The sequence below is a fragment of the Girardinichthys multiradiatus genome, chromosome 21 (genome assembly GCF_021462225.1).
Source record: "Girardinichthys multiradiatus isolate DD_20200921_A chromosome 21, DD_fGirMul_XY1, whole genome shotgun sequence".
NCBI classification, from domain to species: Eukaryota; Metazoa; Chordata; class Actinopteri; order Cyprinodontiformes; family Goodeidae; genus Girardinichthys; species Girardinichthys multiradiatus.
The window spans coordinates 9,973,188-9,995,668 of record NC_061813.1 but is presented as its reverse complement, the minus strand read 5'-3'; the positions used below and the strand labels follow the sequence as shown (position 1 = coordinate 9,995,668).

The 22,481-nt window shown below is 41.3% G+C and overlaps 1 protein-coding gene and 1 long non-coding RNA gene across 3 annotated transcripts; both read left to right on the top strand.

Annotated features, from left to right (window-relative positions):
* Nucleotides 1-1,997: 1,997 nt before the first annotated feature.
* Nucleotides 1,998-5,525, top strand: LOC124858372. Its single transcript, XR_007035816.1, has 2 exons — nt 1,998-2,468; nt 3,651-5,525. It is a non-coding gene; the product is annotated as an uncharacterized LOC124858372 (long non-coding RNA).
* Nucleotides 5,526-17,854: 12,329 nt separating this feature from the next.
* LOC124858441 (outer dynein arm-docking complex subunit 2-like) lies at nt 17,855-22,467 on the top strand. Of its 2 annotated transcripts, none has more exons than XM_047350479.1 (8): nt 17,855-17,971; nt 18,449-18,680; nt 19,275-19,432; nt 19,794-20,001; nt 20,177-20,283; nt 20,815-20,951; nt 22,048-22,164; nt 22,336-22,467. In XM_047350479.1, the coding sequence occupies exons 2-8, from the start codon at nt 18,457-18,459 to the stop codon at nt 22,378-22,380; spliced, it is 996 nt and encodes a 331-aa protein (XP_047206435.1). In that variant the 5' UTR covers nt 17,855-17,971; nt 18,449-18,456; the 3' UTR covers nt 22,381-22,467. The 2 variants fall into 2 exon arrangements, with proteins under 2 accessions (XP_047206435.1, XP_047206436.1); XM_047350480.1 differs by having other exon boundaries at nt 22,272-22,453.
* The last annotated feature ends 14 nt before the right edge of the window (nt 22,468-22,481 follow it).

Genomic DNA, 22,481 nt, shown 5'->3' with positions numbered 1-22,481 from the left:
CAAATGTGCCTTTCTGACTCTCTCACACGAGCTGGGAGGAGAAGAAGAAGTCATCTTGCAGGGTGGACATGCAGAACGTTTCTGCACACAAACACACAGTTACATCCAGTGTTTGACATGGAGGAAGTCTGTGGTCCTGAGTGCACACAGAAAGTCCCAGCATGCAGAGAGCTGGGGAGCAGGGTGGTGGCGCTGTTGGGGGAGGTGGTATATTTAGGACATGTTGCGGTGGAGGTCCAGGCTTGCAATGTTTTTCACTGAATCAGAGGGATGAGTGACAGAGCTGTGATGTGGTCTGGATGAGTGGAAATGTCCACTCTGAAATTACAGGGAGCTCAGTGAAGGAGGGGAGATGAACTTGTTTGTGTTCTGGCTCATTGCAGCAGCAGAAACGATGCTCTCAGCTCAGAAATAAGAGGCCACAACACCGTGTGTTCAGCTTGAAGAGTAAATCAAAGTAAAACTTTCCTCCATGGAGAATTACCATCAAATCTTCCTTTTTGATCAAATCAGTCCCTTAGAATCAGTCGTCCTCTTCTTCAGCAGACTGCAGACCACAGCATCATATTAGCTCCATATTCTTCCCACCTTGTTTCTCTCTCCTCTAGCTTCACTTCTGTTCTTGTTTCCAGCTGAAAGTCCTCGTGCAGCTGCTTTATATGGCAGGGAGAAGATGATCTGGTGGAAAACTGTTTGTTTTCTCATACCCATGCAGCTGCTTGCTGGGGGCGTTCAGGGTCTATGTGGTCTTCCTGGAACAAGCAGGTGTTGCTAATAGAACAGGTAGATTCATCAAAAGCTGCTCTGAGCCAGAGCGTCTGGTTTATAGGTTCCTCTGAAGAAGGTGATCTTCAGATCTGTCAGCAGCTGAAAGAGGAATCCTCCTGTCTGTGGATTGGTTTGGACTTTATATTTCATTATTTCTGAGACAAATCTCAGCTGAGCAGCTTAGGAGGAGGTTTTAATGTTCCTTCTAGATTTATAGGTTCCTATAAACAAGAATCTTCTTAACTGCCATTGATAAAACTGCTTGTAGGGCAGCAGCAGAGCTTTTAACCATAACATCATCTTTTTACTTTTAACATGTTTTAGGCCCCACTCATATAAAGGGTCATACTTTAGATTGTTTTTTTAATCAGGACTAAATGTTGTATGAGTGGACGATACAGTTGTATTTTACTTGATATTTATTCTAATGTTGGCTCAGTTACCCTGAAACTCTTCAACAAGAAGCATTATTAACGAGGCTGCCGTTGAGAAATTCTTGGTTTCATTTGATAAAACTCTTGTTCTGAGCGTTGATGTAAACAAGCTGGTAAATTCCTTTAAGACCCACTGTTCTGATATTTTAGCCCAAGCTGCTCTGTAAAAAAGAAAAAGTGATAAATGCTATGTTGAAACAAATGAGACGACCTGAGAGAGGTACAAACAGAGAATAAAGAACTGAGTGGAAAAGACCAGTTTGGTTTCTGGTTTGTATTTAAACAGAGAACAGGTGAGTTTTAGTGGAGCAGTAAAGCAGGTGTCCTGCTGAGGAATCGCTGTGTGTCCTGCTTTTAAAAGACAATACCTGAGGCGGAAACACACTGACACTGAAGTGCTGAAAGCTTTTACAGTCCATCAGGAGGATTCTTCTTCCTGCTCTGATTTTACGGCAGAAACCCACCATTAAACCACAGACCAGACCCAATGCAACAGAGAAACCGATCAGAAATACACCAAAACAGATAAGTGAGAATTATTAGCCTCATATTGACCAGAATAACCTTTTGTCTCTGCTGAGGAACAAAGTGCTGAAACAGGTCCAAACTGCTCCATAATCTGCAGGTAAATAAATATCCACTCCTCACTGGTTCTGCTTTTCTTCTTTAGTTTTCCTGGTTCTGGTTCCATCTCTATCCAGCCCATCCTCCTATCAGTGTCTTCCTGCTGGGAAAATATATTTTTACTTGGACTGGTTCACTGGAGGCAGTCCCTGAGTCTCATTGGTAGAAATGAAAACGTCACAGACCAATCAGCACAGAGTATAATGGACATGTCTTCCTGTCTTTGGGTCCATCTTGAAGTCCTGAGCCAGCAGGAAAGGTTCTGTGGAGATGACAGAAGTTCTGCAGAGGAACAGATCATGTCTTCATGTCCTCCTTCTGTCTTCCTCCAGGACAAAACCTGATCCCACCATCAACAGAACCTCAGACTGTGTGGTTCTTTGTTCACAGGGCGGATCCATTACAGACAGCTGGGCAGAAACAGCAGACAGGACTTCAGTTGACGTCCACAGAGCGACTTTATATTTAGCTGTGGAGCTAATCCATTATGAAGCAGAAAACCACCAGAGATCATCTGAACTAACTCTAACTGGCTGAAGGAGGCGTCTCCAAACTTGGAGCTGTTTATTAGTAGGAAGCTTTTACCAGCCTGTGTTTATGTGTGTACATGTTTTCTGCTCGCTCTCAGCTTGAATCCTGCAGGTTTGTTTGTTTCTCAGCATGAATGTGAATTTTTGTGTTTATAATTGTCTGTTTGGTAAAGTGGTTTTCTATAAAACCATATCTGTCCTCAAATCTAAAGCTGAATGTTCCCAGTAAAACCAGAAGGCTAAATGGGTGCGCCTTGGTTCCAGTTCTGCTGCTGCACTGGGGTTGGGGGGGGAGCCAGAAGCCACATGGCTGAAAGCAGAAAGCCTCTGAGGGGCCACCACAGAGAGATATCTGGGCTCCTTCAGAGCTCCGTCTATGAATACAGGAGCCCCAGGTAGTAAATATTTACCCCCAACCTGGTAAAAATACACAGTGTTGATGTTCCTCACAGTTAGAGCCTGGTTTTATTCTTCACACTTGATGACTGATTCTCTTACTGACTTGGAAACATCTCCATCTGCTGAATGGGCCTCCATGTTTGTGGACAAGGTTTCATCTTGTCCTGATGGCACGTACATGACGTGTTTGTGGTTCTCTGGATGAAACTGGACACCAAGATATGTTTCTGCTGAAGCTCACTGAGCTGAAGAATAACTGGATTCTTTTGGGATGACACGATGCAGGAGGTGTTGGAGGGGCTTCAAACCATCTCGGATTAATGTTTGATATCTAAGCTGACATAGAACCATGGATTCTGGAGCTGGCCATCAGGAACAGGTCCCAGCAGATGATCACTGCAGCCTCACACCTGCTTTACCAACACATCAGCAGACCTCCACCCTTCCTGTGTCAGAGTCTACTTCAATAGGTTCAGTGAGCTGTGCAGCCACTTCACACAGCCCAAAATCAGCCTGGTCAACCAGCTGTCATCTCCCACCACACACAGAACACAGACTGACATAAATGGTCACCTTTCCTGTCTGTAAATTAGAGCTGTGTTTTGCTCTTTGTCTGTTTGGAGGATATTTCTGAGGATGTTTTGTTTCTCAGTGGAGGGAATAATGAAAATTCCTTGAGGTTTCAGTGCATAATCTGTGGCAGGGTCCATGTGTGGGAACCATGTCTCAGGGAGGATATAACAAGCTCTGCACAGTCCTCTTTATGTATGCTTGTGTGTTCAAAGTACTATTTTTGTTTTAGTCTCATTTACTGCTGCAGATATTTGAAGCTTTTAACGCCCTCTTCATGTAGCTAATTTTACTTTCTAGTTTCTCTGTGTTCTTGATTCTGCAGGAGGAAGACTTACAGGAGATGTTAAACACTACTGAGATGATGGAGAGTCAGAACGGACATCTGTTTGAGAAGGTCATAGTGAACTATGACCTCACTACTGCCTCCAGCGAGCTGCAGTTGGCACTATAGCAACTGGAGACCCACTGGGTTCCAGCCAGCTGGACTCACTCCTGAGACCCAGACTGACTGGGAGAGGAGGGAAGGGAAGGGCTGCAACAAACAATATGTATTTTAAGTTGGATTCAGACCTCAGCTGCTGTCTGGATGGTGATCTCCAGGTTAGAGAAAGCCTGACAGGTTTACAGCTGAGAATGTCTCTCTTAATGTGGGCTCAGGAAGCATTTCTGGATCACACAACACCAACCTGGAATGTTTTTGGTCAGTGGCCCAGAGGTCACTTTGTAGAGTTCTGGCAGTAATCATCCTGTTCCACCTTGCACAAAAGAACAGATACCGGTCCTACTGATGGGTTATGGACCTCCGACAGCCTTGTCCAGCTGTCCAAAAACATCTTATTTGAAAGAAATTAATATATTTTCTAGATATTTCCAGGACTTAAGCACTTTTTATGAAAGTGTTGGACTTTAAGGGAACTTGATCGTATCTGGATCTCCATCTTTCTTTTTAACAACAGAGACCTTTCTTCTTCCTACAAAGCTTCTCTAGTTATTTTATTTAGCTGTTGTATGTTCCATCCTGGAGCTGTTTGAAACACCAGCTTTCATACAGGGTGTCCAGCAGACCAATTTTGCCATTTATAGAACTGGGCACATTTGTCTTTAACAAGAAAGTTTCACTGTTGTGTTTTATTAGGGTGGAGTTTTTATTTTTATTCATATAAACATGGTTTCAGTGAGGCTGCTAACAGCAGCTCCACAGCAGACTTCCAGGATCTTCAGGAAGAAACTGCTCCTGATATAATGAGCATCAGAAGTTTATCACTGGAGTCACCCAGTCTTAGTCACTCATACGTAGTTTTTTATTCGCTACTTTCTCAAGTATTTATCAGAGAGATGCTTTTATTTCTTCTGAACTAGTTTCCAAATTTTCTGCTTTGCTGCTTTTGCTCAGACGAGGTCACATCTATGTTCACAGTTCAGTAGTTTCTCAACTGGGGGACCCCATGTTATACCCCCCTGAACAGGGGGAGAAAATCAGTATCAAAAACATAGCGACTTCTCAGGTCTGACAGTGTTTATTGAATGTTGACACCTAGCCCAGGCTTCCCCTAGTGGTTACCAAAACTGATACGCAACAGAGGTAGCCACTGGTAAAGATCCTTATTCTAAGAAACAATTATTTTTATCACAATCACCAACAGTATTATAATAAGAAAATGCATTTCAGCTTGTACTGTTTTTTTCAACTATTACATCCACACCCACAGTGGCTCACAACACAAGTTCAAATCTATAAATGACTAATTAAGAAAATATACTAGATTTTGTATTAAACAAAGAAAATTACGTGTAACTCTTCAAAGGTTGAATAGATTTCTGCATTTAACAAAGCTCCTGGTGATCTGTGTGGAGGTTTAGAGGTTTTTCCTACTGAGTGTCACTGGAATGTATTTCAGAAAGAAAATATTCCAGTTCATACATTTTATCTTGTAAATGAGAGCACTAGAGAGCAGTAAGTCATTCAATAAATAGTTTCATTACTTGCATACTATCCCAGCTGAATATGAAGAACTTCATCTGTACTCCAACCACTGTTAATTTATGAGTCCTGGTGGTTTATGACATTGTAGTATAGCTCACTGGGGCTGGAGCTCCTCAGTCTCACCTGAAACATAAAGTATACAGGTGCATATAGTGCCTGACCAGAAGCAATATTTTATGTATCCCATTTATCAAATAAAATGAATCAAAAACAGTAAAACTTCAGTTTTCTATGAACCCCTGAATGCAGATGCGCGTATGTGAGTCCTGTGAAAATCAATTTGCCCCTTTGCAGATTTCTTGTTTTTGCTTCTTTGTGACACCTAAATGTTTCAGAACATAAATCAAATGTAAACATCAGACAAAGACAACATCAAAATCAGAATCAGAATCAGAATCAGAAAAGCTTTATTGCCAAGTACGTCTTTGGACATACAAGGAATTTGTTTTGGCGTAGTCGGTGCAATACAGTACAAATTAAACAGTATAAACATATCTACAATATAATATAAATATATGTGCACAGTTTTAAGTGAGTGAGAGTAAATATAGAGCAGTATAAGATGCCAGAGCAATACAACAGTGCAGGTGATCATTGTGCAAGTATGGCAGTGCAAGTAAAGCAGGAGTCCATGCTGAGCGTTAATGTAACTCATAGAGTTACAGGTTACAGGTGTCCTGTCAGCAAAAAAAGGGGGGGTGTGGGGGAAAGGGAGAGTGTCAGGGTGGTTTCCGGGCTTTGTTAACCAGGCTGGTGGCAGATGGGAAAAAACTGTTCTTGTGGCGTGAGGTTTTGGTCCGGATGAACCGCAGCCTCCTGCCAGAGGGGAGAGTCTCAAAGAGTCTGTGACCGGGGTGGGAGGGATCAGCCAGAATCTTCCCTGCCCGCTTCAGGGTCCTGGAGGTGTACAGTTCCTGGAGCGATAGTAGACTGCAGCCAATCACCTTCTCAGCAGACCGAATGACACGCTGCAGCCTGTCCTTATCCTTGGCTGTAGCAGCGGCGTACCAGATGGTGATGGAGGAGGTGAGGATGGACTCAATGATGGCTGTGTAGAAGTGCACCATCATAGTCTTTGGCAGGTTGAATTTCTTCAGCTGCCGCAGGAAGAACATCCTAAGCTGGGCTTTCTTGATGAGGGAACTGATGTTTGGCTCCCACTTGAGATCCTGGGAGATGATGGTTCCCAGGAAGCGGAAAGATTCCACAGTGTCAATTGTGGAGTCACAGAGGGTGATGGGGGCAGGTGGGGCTGGGTTCTGCCTGAAGTCCACAACCATCTCTACTGTCTTTAGAGCGTTGAGCTCAAGGTTGTTCTGGTTGCACCAGTCCAACAGATGGTCCACCTCCCATCTGTACGCGGACTCGTCACCATCAGAGATGAGTCCGATCAGGGTGGTGTCGTCCGCAAACTTCAGAAGCTTGACAGACTGGTGACTGGAGGTGCAGCTGTTGGTGTACACTAAAGCAAAAAACAAAACAAAACAATACGCACCAACACGCCGAGGCGACCATCTGCGGCGCCATCTTGGTAAACATGCAGTTTACCTGGCCATACATCAAAAGGCCCCTAAACCTGATGACTGGTGGGGCCACTCTAGGCAGCAACAGCTGCAATCAAGCATTTGTGATAACTGGAAATCAGTGTTTTATATCACTGTGGAGAAATGTTGGCCCACTCTCTGTAGAAATGTTTTGATTCAGACACATTGGGGGTTTTTGAGCAGGAACAGCCAATTTATAGTCATTTTACAGAATCTGAATTGGATTTAAGTCCAGCCTTTAACTAGGACGCCCCAAAAATGTCCTTTTGTTTTTTTCTCTGTTTTAATAAAAGGTCATTTATAATTTAACAAGCGGGTGTGATTATAAGACCAGGTTTCCTGCGACTGTTGTTTTCCCTTAACAAAGGAAATCACTTGAAAACTGCATTTTGTATTGACTCAGGTTATCTTTAGATTCAAATTTGTTTGATAATTTTAAACATTTAGGTTTGATAAAACATCAAAAACAGAAAAAAACACATTACTTGCTTAAAATATGCACGGGTTTAATTAAAACTAATTATTTCTCCACTATTATGTTTAATTCAGAGCTAAACACAGGAAGGGTCAGTGGAAACTGGTTTTTAAACATCCAGGTTGAGTTTGAGATCCTAAATTATTGCTGACAGCCAGTAAATGAAGAAGAAGGTCCAATTCAAGGTTCCTCTGAAGACACCAGAACAGTTAAACCCCACTGTTCTGCTCGGTTCCAGATTACTGACCCAGATGTAAGTGGACCTTTGAAATCAGGGATGTGGTCAGGTGGAGTCAGTGGGCTTTAATGGGACCCTTGAGTGGTATTGGCTCCAACCAGCAATCTACTGGTGGATTCAGCAAACCTCTGCTGGATGGTGTTCCTGACGGGTCCAAATCAGGTTGTCTTGTCCTCTCACTGCTTCTTTTCTACAGTGGTCACTGTTATAGCGGTACAGAGGGGTTACAGCCAAGACAGATCCAACACAGTTCCCATTTACAGTATGCTGATAGGTCTGTGTGATCAGAACTAAGTAGACAGGAAGATGACATGTTCATTAAAGTTCACAATGGTTCTAGATGAGTTCTAACTAAGCCTCGATCGTTCCAGGTTCTAGCACCAGAGGTGAACCAGTGCTAGACGGAGACCCACTGGGTTCCAGCCAGCTGGACTCATTCCTGAGACCCAGACTGACTGGGAGAGGAGGGAAGGGAAGGGCTGCAACAAACAATATGTATTTTAAGTTGGATTCAGACCTCAGCTGCTGTCTGGATGGTGATCTCCAGGTTAGAGAAAGCCTGACAGGTTTACTGCTGAGAATGTCTCTCTTAATGTGGGCTCAGGAAGCATTTCTGGATCACACAACACCAACCTGGAATGTTGAACAATCTTGGTTTGGTCAGTGGCCCAGAGGTCACTTTGTAGAGTTCTGGCAGTAATCATCCTGTTCCACCTTGCACAAAAGAACAGATACCGGTCCTACTGATGGGTTATGGACCTCCGACAGCCTTGTCCAGCTGTCCAAAAATATCTTATTTAAAATAAATTAATATATTTTCTAGATACTTCCAGGACTTAAGTACTTTTTATGAAAGTGTTGGACTTTAAGGGAACTTGATCTTTTTTTTTTTACTTTAAGGACCTCTAGAACCTTTAAGGTTTGACTTTAAGGAGTCTAATCTGTGGTTTGATTCCACTCAGATTTCTGTAAAAAGTGATTTCTGAACTCTTCAGACGTGTTTTTCTGTTCCAGGGAGCTCCTGATGGAGTGTCATCATTGGTACTGATGGACCCACTGGTTCTGCTTCTCAGTTATTGAACTGCTGTCAGCTGGTCCCCTGAGGAGGGTGTCTCTTCGGCCCAAATGTTGCTCTTTATTTGCTTCCAGTTGCAGATGACAGAAACATGTGTTCACAGATCAGGTTGGTTAATGAACAGACACAATCAGCCACATATACCAAGGTACTTAAGATGAGTGATGATGCATTCCTTAAAAACTTTACATGTAATATATATTAAATGGCACAGCACAATATAAGCACTCTAATGGGAGGCCTTCATTAATCTTCATTTAATGCAATGAAAGGAGGCCGTCTGGCCTTAACTGAGTTAAGACAACAAATCCCTCCTTTCCTCTTTCTTCATGTTTCTCTGAGATCCTTTGAAAAGTGAGCTGCCATGTGAGTAAAGACCAGCCAATGGCTTCCCCAGCTTGGTCATGAACACCAACAGCCACCAAATCAAAAAGCTGCTCCACGTCTGTTTCCCCCTCCTGATGACTAGAATGGTTTAACAGAACTCACTGGAAGTCTGAAGATTTATAGGAAGTAAAGCTCTGCTGGTATCTCAGATCCAGGAGATTCATGTTGCTCTGCAGTACGTTCTAATGAGTCGCTTTCTTTCTTTGTAATGTATTCATATTCATCTCTATAAATCTGTGCAAAGCCTTTGTTTAGGAGAAGAAACAGCCAGAGAAGCAGGCAGGAGGAGAGGCAGTGGAAAAGTCAGAAAGCCCGGCCCAGTCTGAGAGACCTGCCATGTGGTTCTTTCAACGTTCCCCTGATGCATTTTAGAAACCATTAAAGTAAAATCTCTTTGTCTCCTGTCTCGATATGTGCGGCAATCATTTTTATTTACGGACCATATCCTAACCAGAGCCCAGTCTGAGAACCTCTGTCTGGATAATATGTCTAATTGTTCAGCATTAGCATCAGAAGAACGCAGTCTGTGGACTCCTGCTGAGAACTCTGGGATTTTTCTTGAAGCAGCCTTTCTTTCTGAGGCTCCTGCTGCTCTTTCTCTGCTGTTTCTCTATCCTGCCTTTTGCCCAGCCTTTCATGTGGTCACTCAGTCCATTACCTTTACTTTACCATAGGAGCCAGCCTGGGATGCTCCGTTACCCTCATTCCTGGGTAAATGCCCTTGACCCTGGGACACCATGTTGCTGACAAATGGAGCACCAGGCCTGGAGCTTCCACCAACTCTGTGTACTCCACCTAATCAGCCTCACCTTTACCTCATGTCTGCAGCCAAAGATCTTCATCTGGAGGGTCCTCACAGCTGAAGATGTCTTCTGACCCTTGTGGAGTGAAAGAAGGGGCCAGGGGCCGAGGCTGCAGAGGGACTCTGACTATGTTCTAGAGGAGTTCACTGCTGTTCACCTGGAGTTTCTTAAACTTCCACTGTGGCCGTCCCCCAAGCATTACTGACCTTTGTTGAAGCTGTTTGTAATTACACAGATTCAGAGCTGTCATCTTTTAAGGTGGGGTTTTCTGGAGGTCAGAACCTTCCTTATGTTCTACGAATTAGTGTCATTGCTGTCATGATCAGTTTGATGAAAAAGAGGAAAAACATCACCTTTTTTCCAAATCTGTCTGTATTTATTACTGAGAAACATTCTTCTTATACTGGATGTTATTAACTTGAACAGATTGAACTTTCTAAAACCCGATACATTCAAATGTTAGAAGTTAAACAGTGTCCCTCCATGTTCCAACTATCCAATCTGAAGGAACGTAGCAGAGCATCCAGCTGGGGTATGAGTCTCTGCAGCAGTAGCCGTGCTGACCCTGTGTAATGATGGTAAGTGGATTACAAGGAGGCCATGGTCTCTGGTCATTAATACTGAGTCTGCTAGAATTTCCTCCATGTGGCAGCAGCTCCACCACAGGGACGGACCTCAGGACCTTCAGTGATACCTGAGAAGCTCACGGTGCTGTAGACCCTCAGACGAGCTGATATTCCTCTGAAACTGGACTTAAGAGACTCTAAGAAAGGTCAGGGGTGAAAGTTTATGGACCTGGGGAAATTTGTTAAATAAAACAATTTTTGAAGACATTAAACTACTGTTCAGAAGAAGGCTGATGATAGGAAGGTGTTTTACTAAAGGATATTTTCCCATCTGAGGCTCAGAAGAACCATGAGGAACACACATAATTCATTAATCTCCTATTGCTACCAATGGTTGTCCAAGTCAATTTAAAATCACTAATCTGTGACATCGATAAACAGTGACAATGGGAGCATCAGAAAGGTCTGTCCCAGGCTGAGTGACCTTCAACATTGATGCATCTCAGGAACTATTAAACTATAATATCCGTCCCCAGTCTCACTTGTCCATGATTAGACTATTGATTAGCTTGCCTGTTTGATTCATCATTTCTTTTTCTGTATCAAAGGTGAGGTCTTTGAAGCTGCAATTAAGATATTAACAATGGATAACTTCTCCACAGAACCCTACTTAAAAAAATGTCTATTAAATTAGATTTTGCTCTAACTCGCATCCCAGGGTTGTTTACTGTACTAAAGCCATAATGCTCTTCCTCACATGTGAATCACTTTGTGTAAAAGCGTTTAGCAACCAAAATGTATAAAATAACTAAAAGTCCATAAACATTTTGCACTGGTGATTAGAAGCATGTCGGCCTTTAGCTCAGCTGTGTTGACGTTTACCAACCAGTCCTGCATGCAGTCAGCAAGGTTTTTCCACCTGTTCAGCAAAGTCAGGTACACAAAATTTTTTGTTGCTCTGAGCCCTTTGTTTTTTCATTCAAAGTAATCTCATTTGAATTCTACACAGGTTTTAGTGACTCTAACAAGTCCATTACTGTCAATGCAATCATGGGAAAAGGTAAGTACACCCTTGCTGCTTCCTCAGGATTTCAGGAGAAAAGTTACAGCCTGATGCTCGTTTGGGCCCTGAACCTACAAACTCCTCCCAAAATGTTTTAATACGTTTTCATTCTGCTTTCAGATGGGTAGGTATGAGGAAGAGCTCAGGGTAGCTGCCTTCTCTCTGACTGTGTGCTGGAGGGTGTTTCTAATCAGGTACTGGTCCTGGTTTAATGGGCTGCTGGCCCACAGAGAGGTATGATGATAATTATCTGGCTGATAATATAAAACAAACCAGATCAGGACAGAAAGAATCAAAACTTGACCAAATGAAAGTGGGCTGTGAGGTTTTCTCCTTTGTAAAGAAAAATAACAAGAAACAGTGTGATTGTGTAATGGGGCCTGTCCCTTTATGAGCTGATGTAATTTCCAGTAAAGAACCACTGGTCCACAGAGGATGCCAGTATACTATGTGTTGAGCAGACTGTGCTACCAGGTTCTGTTGAGGCCCAACCGGTGACCAGAGAACGGACCTGTAAAAAGGCTGGTTCCATCCAACATGTTAAACTGACCAATCAGTCTGACTTATGAAATAAACCATGTGGCAGGACCTGAAGACAAACAAACCCTAAAGCAGAACACCATTGCCAGATAATAACAGTTTTATACTCTAGTGTGAGGACTTTTGGACCTTTGAGGTGCTGATGAGGAAGTACAGCATGAGGTCAAAATGAAATGAGTGAAGAAAGAAGCTTTGAATGTGTAAAAGTGTCAGAGAAAGATGTTTGGGGACTCATTAGTCAAAGGCAGCAGAACCGAAGGGAATCCTCCGAGCCGGCATTCAGAACCTACATGTCAGGTCTTACTAGGTGTTGATGGTAGGGAGTGGTTCTGCAGTGGCTGGGAAGCTTTTAACTTTTGGCCCTAATGAATGACGTTCCACAGGGACTGGTTTCCAACCCGTTAGAGAATGAGGAAGTGGAGCTCTGCTTTATAGAAACTGAATCTTTCTGAGGAGGATAAATATTCTCAGTCCATAATATGACTGCTTGATGTTCTGACCACTCTGCTGAGGGATCTCCTTCATCTGAGGATCCTGCTTCAAGGCTGAAACTAACCCGTCTTTAGTCTACATAGAGGGACTCACAACCAGGCTGCAGACAGGCTGATTTGTCCTTAGAGCTTTGTGATTCAGCTACAGTGTTAGCTTTGGAGAAACTCAGAGTCTGGCTGTCTTGGACTGTTCAACAGTTGTAGAGAAATGTCTTCCCCCTTCCAAAGTTGTTAAACACCAAATTGGTTGGACAAATACTCCCTAGGAGATGGTTTTCTTTTTTGGAGCACTGGAAACATTTGTGTTTGAGTCTAATGGGTTACTGATAGCCATCATCTGAGGATCAGGTTAAGCCTTTTTGCTTTAGATTACCGCTTCAAGATAGGAGAGAAATGCTTCAGTCAAGATGCTGAGATCTAAAAGTCTTTTAATCTGATGAAACATAATACGTTTTCTATGCTAATTATAGAAACAATCTTTATACATTTTAGTCTTGGAATCTGCAGCTTCTTGGAAAGAACTTAAATGGCGCTAATGCTTCACAAAACAGGCCTGCTTCACTAAATGTTTGAGTAATTACATTTGAGCACATCGGCTATTTTACAGTTGAATGCATGTTACTATTTGCCAGTACATTTAGTTTCCTTGTAAAACACCCTTCCTGTGCAGTAACACAGTTGGCTCCAAGAAAATCAAATGAACATGATGTTTTAGATATAATGGTCAGCCACAGATTCCTCTTCTGTAAATGCAACATGGGTCAATAGAGGAGCATCAATGTTTCTCAGTGATGAATCTCTGTTCCACCCTGGCAGCCTGCTGAGGCTGACATTGCTGCATACCTGTACCCCTGCTGTAGCTGCATTTTAGTGCACAGTGTGGGGTTAATTGAGGCTTTTAAAGAAAAGGACAACTAAGGGTCAAACATGTGAGTTTAGCTTTGGTGAAAATGAACAGTATCTCCCAAAACCTTCATTCTCAACTACGCCGACAAATAAATGGTAATAAGAGCTGGTTTTGCTCAGTTTTCTTCTGAAACAGGTAAAACATGCTGAGAAATAAACCAAAATGTTTAAAATAAACACAATGCAGAAACATTACAGAAAAATAGAGACGGTTCTAGCTCAAAGTTAAGACTTGTTACACAGATACTGCTTTGCTTAAAGTTGCAATAAATGTCTTCAGTTTAACTGTGAAACTTACCAGTTGAAGTATCTTGTCTGATCTGTTCATAATCAGGAACCTACAAACATCACATGTTGGATCCAGTTAAATGCTATTTGTTTCTTGGCTACAATCTTTCAAAAAGGATTTTTACTTTTTGTTGTGTTTTAAACCCATGAACCTCCTGACTTTCTCTCTTTCATATTTACATTTGAGTAGAAATCTTTCACAGATTCAGGTTTACCTCCAGTTTTAAGGCTTATCTGAGCTAATCTCCTCAGTTACACATTTAATGATCACCAAGGAGTTAAAAATATGATAAAAGTGAACTAAGAAAAAATATCAGCTGTACCATTGATCATCCAACACCAACCTGTAGGGGGCACGGTGGTGGTGGAATCATGCTAAAGTAAGCAAAGAGTCTAGAGACCGGTGCAGTTAACCTGATCATAACAGTGAATCAAGTCTATTAGAGGAATAAAAAAGGAATGTACCGAAGCAACACGAAAAGGACTTTTACTGGACATGACAGCAGGGTAAACTGCACCTCAACTATGTCAGAAAAAGGAGCCAAGTGTCTCTGAGCAGAACTGCTACCAAAACAATCAAGAAGTGTTTTAACTCATGTGGACTTTGACATTGGGTTTCTCCAGAAGGTTTATGGCCATAAATCTCATAATACTTCTATATTTGACAAGAGTCCGTCCCCTCTTATGAAAGCAGTGGCACCAAGGACTCAACCCCTTTAAATACATATAAAACACATTATTCCAAAGCCACAATTGCAGGTTTGTGTGTAGAAGAGCCCCAAGCAGTTATATGGAAATGTTCTCAGAGGTATCAGGGTTTGTTTGCTGAGACTCCTTTAGATTAGGTCTGATTCATTCTCATGTAGCGATCATTATGTCTCCAGTTTTTAGTTGCATGCAGTCATTCTTAGTTGTGGGAAATCAGCATAATGAGAGACTCAGAAAGTTTGATCAGGACGTGATGTTTAGACACTGACTCTGTTATGGTTTCAGCAGTAGTTATAGTGATGGTAAAATGTAAGTCGACCTTCTTACAGTTTGAACACCTCATGTATCAGGTCAGAGTTCAAATCAATCTGATTTTATTCGTTTCTTCTCTGAGGCACAGAGTTTAAAACAATGTCAGGAAGGAAAGAAAACAGCAATGACTGTTGCTGCTGAAGATCAAACTAATAACAGTTAGAAGCCATTTCTATTTCCTTTCAGCCATAACTGCAGGGTTTACTTCAGCTGTCTGTCTGATGCATTTTTCTAACAATAACTCAAACAATCATGTAGAATCACTGAATGATCTTATTACCATCAGATTAAAAGAAGCTGAGCAGGTAAACTGTGATTCTGAGTACAACACGTGTGCCATAAGGAAGACAGTTAAATGTCAGATTTTAAAGCATGTTTCACCCCTAAATCACCCAAGTTTAAAAGGTTTTACCTTTTTTCTGTTTGCCTAAAACACAGAGGATTGTGGGAAAGGACAGGCTGGTTTCTGGGAATATTTTACAACTCTGAGATGTGGTCACACATATCTAGCAGCTCCCTGCTACAATGACCAGAGTCACCTTCATATTTTCCTGCTTTAACCACACAGCCATGAGCCGCACTGAACTGGATTTAACAGAGCCTGGAAAAACAAGAGAACTCCTTGGAAGATGAGAATCTGTGAGAGAAACAATTACAACAGAGACTCATTGCAGCTCCATCCAAACCAGAAACAGGAACAGGAGTCTGAGTCTGTGCACCTTCTCATCATCACTCTTATTCCTCACACAATCCTTCTGTTTGTGTTTCATTTGAGCTTTAATGGTGTGTTGGACACACTGTGAACTGATGCAAGCTGCAGTATGTTTCTGTGTCATCCAGCAGGTTTCCATGAAGTTCAATCAGCGCCTGAGCTCATGCAGTGGAGAAATAGCATGGAGAGCAGCCTGTGTTTATTATGCTGGATTAAGTTTTAGTCACAGAACATCTAAAACAGAGCAGGTGCTGCTGAGCATACTGCAGATTTGTTTTCCTTTAGAAAAGACCCAGTCTGGAAGATTATTTCATTTAATCTCTGCTTTAACAAACAGCAATTAGTCTGTAATGAGACCTGGGTTAGATATATTAAGACCCTCCTTTATCCTGCTTTTTCTTCTATGTTTTTACTCCGTCTTTAATCCATCTTCTTTCTTTATTTTCTGTACAAAGTCAGTCAGATTCACAAACATTGAATCATACGCTAAGTTAACTCTGTCGCATACAGATCTCCACGTTAACTCCAGCAGCCTAGTTCACATTTTCAGTACCTCCTAATTCAGACAGCTTAACTTCTCATTCCAAATAAAATACCTGCAGAAGGAGGAAAGCTCATAAATTCACTTATCTAACAACAACAGCCTCAAGAATGATTTATATTATTACTGTAGAAGAGCAGCTACCTCTCCTCTCTCAGGGGGAACTTTAGTGATTGATTCACATTCTGACCCAATTAAACGGATACCAGAAAACTGTGGAGACAAAGAGGTTCCATCTGCTTTAACTTTGTGCACAACAATCTGAAAGACAGAGCTCAGCATGCACTGGTTCTGCTGGCAGACAGAGAGTCAAACATGTCAGAATCAGAGGAAATCAGTGATTTTACTGATCATTAGAAAGATGTTCTCTGGGTCTGACGTCATGAATGGAAATGATGGTTGAAAGCAGAAAGGATGCCACAGTATGGAGGCTGAAGATGTCTCCTTGTTTCTGTTACATATCAGTCAGTGTGGTTTCAGTGTGTAAAATAAAGAGAGTTCATATCATGATTGTCTGATTCACTGTTTTAAACACAGAACACCACAGTACTGGTTCTAAAAGACCAAAAAACTAAAGGTTAAAAATAAAAGCTGACAAAGTTTAGATATTAAAAGGCCCTTTCAACTATTCTGATCTACATCTGAGTTCAATATTGTCTCAGATGATTTAATGAAGTCAATCAAGCTATTAGGAAACCATCTCCAGATATTGTTTATGTAGAGCAAATCTGCCCTGGAACATGTAGGCAACCAGCTTCTATATATGGTATGCCTGAAATTCTGCAACAAGAAGACTGAAAAAATAAAAATAAAGTAAATAAATATTGTCTCAATACTAAAATCCTTGTTTGTTTTCTTTTTAGATCATCCACTTAAGCTCATATTTGAGAGCCTGTTTCCTCTCTGACTCCTGGTTTGGCTCGGTCCTGCAGACAAACACTGAGGGTTGAAAATATTCTGTTTGTGTTCACACTCTCTGTTTAGACACACAGGTTCACTCAGTTCAGAGTTATTCACCACAGACTGGAAGGTTTTGCTTTAATAAAAATGAGAAAAGCTGCAATGATTCTATTAATATCAATAACCATGTAAACCACGGTGTTGTGTTTACTGTATATCAGGTGATTCACATCTAGTTCAAGTTATGATTTTATTCATTTTAAACAATAAAAAGAGTTTAGACCCAAGTGATGGGACTAATGGCTCTTTGAAGGGAACCGAATCTTCAGGATCACTTGGAATAAAAGATCTGTTCAAATGATCAGTTTTTGAAAATGTACATATTTTGCAGAACCAGTCATTTTATCTCTAATATAGTGTTACATATATTAATTTCGGGAAACTTGGCACAGGTGGGTGAAATTCACTAAAGAGTGTAATCATCTGCATTAAGTCAGATTAATATTCATATTTAAAAAGTGCAAAGTAGAACCAATTAGTTCACGCTAAAAAAGTATTTCTTTAAGTATATTTTTATAAAATGAAGTATAAAACAGCAAAATATAAATATAAATACCCATGTAGTTTTTTTGTACATCTGTTATGTGCATTAATAGCATTTTAGTGTTATTTGTAATATAGAAACAAAATAAAGAAAGGAAAATGTAACAAAATAGAGGAGAAAAAAATGCCCTTGAGTTGCTTTGGTAGAAACAAAAATCACCGGCTGCATCAGCTGCGCAGTCAGGTCACACACAGTGAACAATGAGCATGCGCTCTGTATGCTCATACCACCCCTCCCCCTTCTGTTTCTGTTTTTAGTTGCCTAAGTAATAAATATAATACAATTTAAAATGTAATTAAATAACGAGTGCAGTGCATTGTAAGCAAGCAAAGTGGTAAAAAACAAAGAACGACTCTCACTAATTGAGACTCGAGTCCTGTCGTTCAAGGTAAAGAGTTGTTCAAAAGACTCGGATCGTTCGAGAACATCACAACAGTGGTTTCCATGGTGACCGTTAATAATTATCACCTGCTACAGTTTCTACAGAAGCAACTTGTTAAAATACGGTAACGTCACATTTTAATGAAATAAAATACTTCCATTGGGGGATATAAATAGTTTCTAGCATTTGTTGCGTTCAGCTGCCTCCAGCTGAATCATTTAGTTTGTTTTTTAACGATAGTTTAGCTTCAGCTGCTTTCTGTGTTGAAACGGTCAGCTAGCTTAGCGAGTGTCGCTGCTAGCCTGCTCTCTAACGGTCCTCACTGCAGCTCACAGTCGTTCATTTTATTTCATCAGCAGTTTTACAAACACACGATGTTCAGCTGCTGAAGATAACAGTGATGTAACATGATAAAACTAAGAGACAACTCACAATAATATTTATTTATTGTCAGGTTGTATTTTATAGTTAAAGTCCTCAGAAAGCAGCTTCTAAGCTTGAGGTCTTTGCTCCAGCAGCCAGGTTGTTTTCACCAATGCTGAACTGAAGCGACAAACTGTAGAGTTTTTACTACAGTTTGTTCTGTTTTTGAACTTCCCAGGAGGCTCTATGGGGCTAACGCTGACCAGGGTGGCCCAGTGGACCACCACCAGCTCCAGCTCAGACAAACTGGAGTCCAGTCCACTGAACGAGTCCTTGTTGAAGGAAATCCTGGACTTTGTGGAGAAGTTGGGTTCCAAGCACCCAGAGGAGGCAGAGCATGTGTTTGAGGAGCCGCTTCAGTGGAAGACCGCTTTAGTGGCATCTGATTTCCAAGCAGGTTATGACATCAGGTTGGTCTGATGAGGAGCTGGCTGGTCCTCTCATTATTCTTATGTGTCTCAGTGAGGCAGCCTGTCAACAGTCTCAGAAAGGTCTTTAGCCTTGGCTGTGCTCAAAGCTGCAGGCAGCACTTCATTAGTTTTTCAGCTTCAGTGAGACGAGATGTTCCATTTTATTTCATCAGATCTTCTGGTCTGCCTTTAGTGTTTGATTTGCCCTGAACCTCACAGCTTTGCTGTAGAGAAATACTACAACAGAAATACACACTCCCCTCCAGGCTCTGGTAAACTCTGGACATGTTTTGGCTATTTCAGGTCTTTTGGTCGTTGCCTTTATTTCTCCCAGGTAAACCACCTCAGTGGACTTTTGTAGCCTGTAGGTCCGGTCTAAATTTAGCCTAAACAAAGATGTTGAAAGTCAGGCTTTCATCTTTCACTTTTTAAACATATTTAATATTGTTTAGATGGAAGGCAATGCTGTCTTTTCTGTATTTTAAATAAACTGTTGCCTGCTTGATTTGCTTTCTTGAACATTTTAGGTTTTGTTATCTCAAATTAAACAAATGACACAGTTTTATGTTTCGTTTGCTGTTATTTCCCATGCAGGGACTCAGCTGTACAGTCCCATGAAAAAGACAGTGAGGGGCAGCCGTTGTTGCAGCTTTCTCCACCTTCTGTTTATGTTAGCAGCTTCAGCCAGCTCTCTAAACTGCTTCATCTGGCAGATGATAGGAAGCTTCAAGAGGTCCAAACGTGTCTAGAAGGTAACTGTGATGAAGGTAACTTTGGTCTGTTTTCAGCATTCCTCCATAACCTCCTGATTTCATTGGTTTGTGGTCCTGTTGACACTCTGCTAGCATCCAGTTATGTTCTCTTTGGCAGTTTTCCACAGACAGGTTTTTACTTCAGCACCATAGTCAGAGACGGTAATATGTACAGTATTTATCTGAGAAAAGAAAACATGATGGATGAGGGAAAACTGATTCCCAACTTCTGGGATGAAATGTTAACTTCAGTTATGTGTGTGAACACATCCAGTACATTAAAGGCCAGCAGCATTGGTGTAAAATAATCAACATTATTGTCTGTATTTGACTCTGTAACTCTGATCTGTTCTGTGTCCAGAAAATAGAGACCCCATGGTGAAGATTCTTGGTTGGAGCTTTATCTCTAAGTTGAACAGAACCGATTCTCCTCCAGAGGTTCTGAGTCTCAGAGACACATCAGAGGAGGAACACTCAGCTATGGAGTTAGATGTCAAAGTCAAGCTGCTCATCTTGCTCCAAAACATTGATAAACAGATCCTCCACAAGCTTCTTGGAGAAATAACAGAGTGGGTTCCTCTCTCTCTTCTCACACACGTCTTCACGTTCAATCAGACCACTACTGCTTCCTCATTCAGACTGATCTGCTGTGACCTGTGGTTCTGACAGAAACAGACGGTATGAGAAGAGACTGAATCAAACTGGATCTTTTATCTGTGTTTGTTTTTCTACATTTGACTTTAGACAAGTCAAGCTTGACCCCACCGTGGTGAAGAAGGAGGTGGAGTTATTGAAACAGAGCTGCACAGAAGGAGAGAAGAGGCTGCTGAAGTCACTGAGATACACATCAGGTTGGAGTTGTCTTCACATTTCACTGTTAACAAGAATGCTGGATTGTCCATTAAATAAAAACTGAGCACTCTGCAGCTGCAGCAGACATGGAAGTCATTATATTTGTCAAATTCCAGTTGACACATTCGTCTGCAGATGCTTGTTGCCTAACGTAAAGTCCTAACAAAGCATGCAGTAGCTTGCACAGGCCTTCTATGTCCTTCTGCTCTCCAGCAGCATTGATACCTTCAGTTAAAATACTCTCCAAGCTAAGTTTAAAGCATGGCGGTGTGACTGTGTGGCTGAGTTTCTTAGTGGATGATCTACATTAGAAGTGAAAGTGTGATTCATGATTCAGAGCTGTTCTCCTCAGAGCTTCTGTTTTATCACCATAAGCTTTCCAGACCTGTGATGATTTCTCTGTTTCCATCCTTGGTTTTCTTTGACTTCCCATCCTCCTCAACTCGTCAGTATGAAGTCTGCTGGAAGATTCCTGCAGGTTTTAAATGACCCTTTGTGCTCAGGCTTAGTTTGTTGCTTTTTTCTTTCAGATTATGAATTTTCAAACGGCTGTCGCGCTCCACTTTGGAGACAGGCGCTGGGTGAGATTTGTCACCTTGTTGTTGAGCCGTGTGACGGTGAGACCCTCTACATCACCTGCAGCTCTGCTGGAGTCTTTCTGAATGCGGTGAGACTAGAAAGAAGAAGCTCTGTGGCTGCATCAACAGCAGCATCAGCCGCTATAACAGTGATGTTGACTGTTAGAAAGTTGAAAGTGTTCAGATTCATCCGTTTGTTAAAGTGCAGTGACGTTATCAGTTTAACTTCAGTATAAAACATTTTCTTCTAATGTCAGCATGTAGCTGGATCTTAATGCGAAATGTTAACAGCTGCCAATATTTGGAAGAGTTGACCTTTTTATTAAGAGAATTTAATTCCTATAGTTTACTTATTGCTGCACCAGTGCAGCTCAGTTCAAATCAGATGGAATTAGACTGAGATTTAACCAAATTTAATAAAATAGTGTTTAAAATCTGCTGGTTTCTAGTCTAGGTTCTTGTTTAGAGAAGCGACTCAGAATCTGAACAACTAAAGACAACAAACAGGTGATGTAGTCTGCATAGACAGAGTCCTTAAGTGTCCAAATAAAATAAGCATCAGGTTGTTCACTAATGATCACTAAACAGGCTGCTGTCCAATCGTCTGTTCATCATCACTTCTAAGTTTCTCAACAAGTAATCAGTTCTGACATGTTTGAGGTCTATTTGTACAGTTTTCCAGATAAACAGGCGTCAAATTTAGGCAAAGAAAACCAGTTAAAGGAGGACTGTGTCTGATTAAAAAGAAAAGGACTGTAACAGATATAAACTCAATGGTGTGAGCTTTGTTTTTAATTGAATAATTAAAATCAGTCATGAAACAATCAGCTTCATGTTCCTGATAAAGATCATAGGTTTGAAGGTGAAAATGAAAGGATGAGCAGTTTATCCCCATTTCTCCATCAAATCTTCTCTCTAATAACCTTCATCTGATTTTACTGAACTAGAAACAAAAAGTGAATTAAAGAGCAGGTTGTTTGTTGATGTGTTTACAGGTCAATAGGAGCAGGAATTTTCAGTTTTGATGCATTTATTAAAAAGGGACAAAAATATTTGACCTTCTGATCACTGGTCAGAGATGATGAAGAGAAAATTGGACTAATTTCCATTTCCAGCTGTTTGGTTGGTTGCATCACTACTTTATTTAAGTTAATGATCATGTTTTGTTGCATGTTTTTACCACAGGGCTTCAAACAGGAAGGAGATGAGAGTCACTATGAGAGAAAAAGTGATTTCTATGAAGATTTAGCAACACTTCTAAAAAGCAGATCTCCACATTTTGCAGAGAACATAAACAAACAGGTAGAGTGGAACAGATGCTTCTAAAGTCGACACACCAACACTTCTCCTTTTTCAGCTCTTAAATCAAACATGTTTGGGAGTTAAAGTTCCTCTTTTTTTCAATGAAGAAGGTCCTTGTCTCCAAAGCGTTGATCTGATCCCTGCTGCTGTGTGACTCGTGTTTCTGAACAGAGTTGGGATCGAGGACTCGGTCTCTGTGCTGTTCCTCACCAATGAGCAGCTGTCTGGTTGTTACTGTGCTGAAACATGTCTGATTCATCCTCCTCAGAGTTCAACCATCAAAACAGTGAAGCCTGGTCCAGGACATCACCTGCCTA

What these genes read in the sequence shown, in the direction of transcription:
- LOC124858441 (XM_047350479.1), top strand. Translation starts at nt 18,457, where the DNA reads ATGGGGCTAACGCTGACCAGGGTGGCCCAGTGGACCACCACCAGCTCC. An exon ending in GGTCCAAACGTGTCTAGAAG is followed by an intron (nt 19,433 to 19,793) that starts GTAACTGTGATG and finishes TTCTGTGTCCAG; the next exon opens with AAAATAGAGACCCCATGGTG. An exon ending in CTGGAGTCTTTCTGAATGCG is followed by an intron (nt 20,952 to 22,047) that starts GTGAGACTAGAA and finishes TTTTTACCACAG; the next exon opens with GGCTTCAAACAGGAAGGAGA.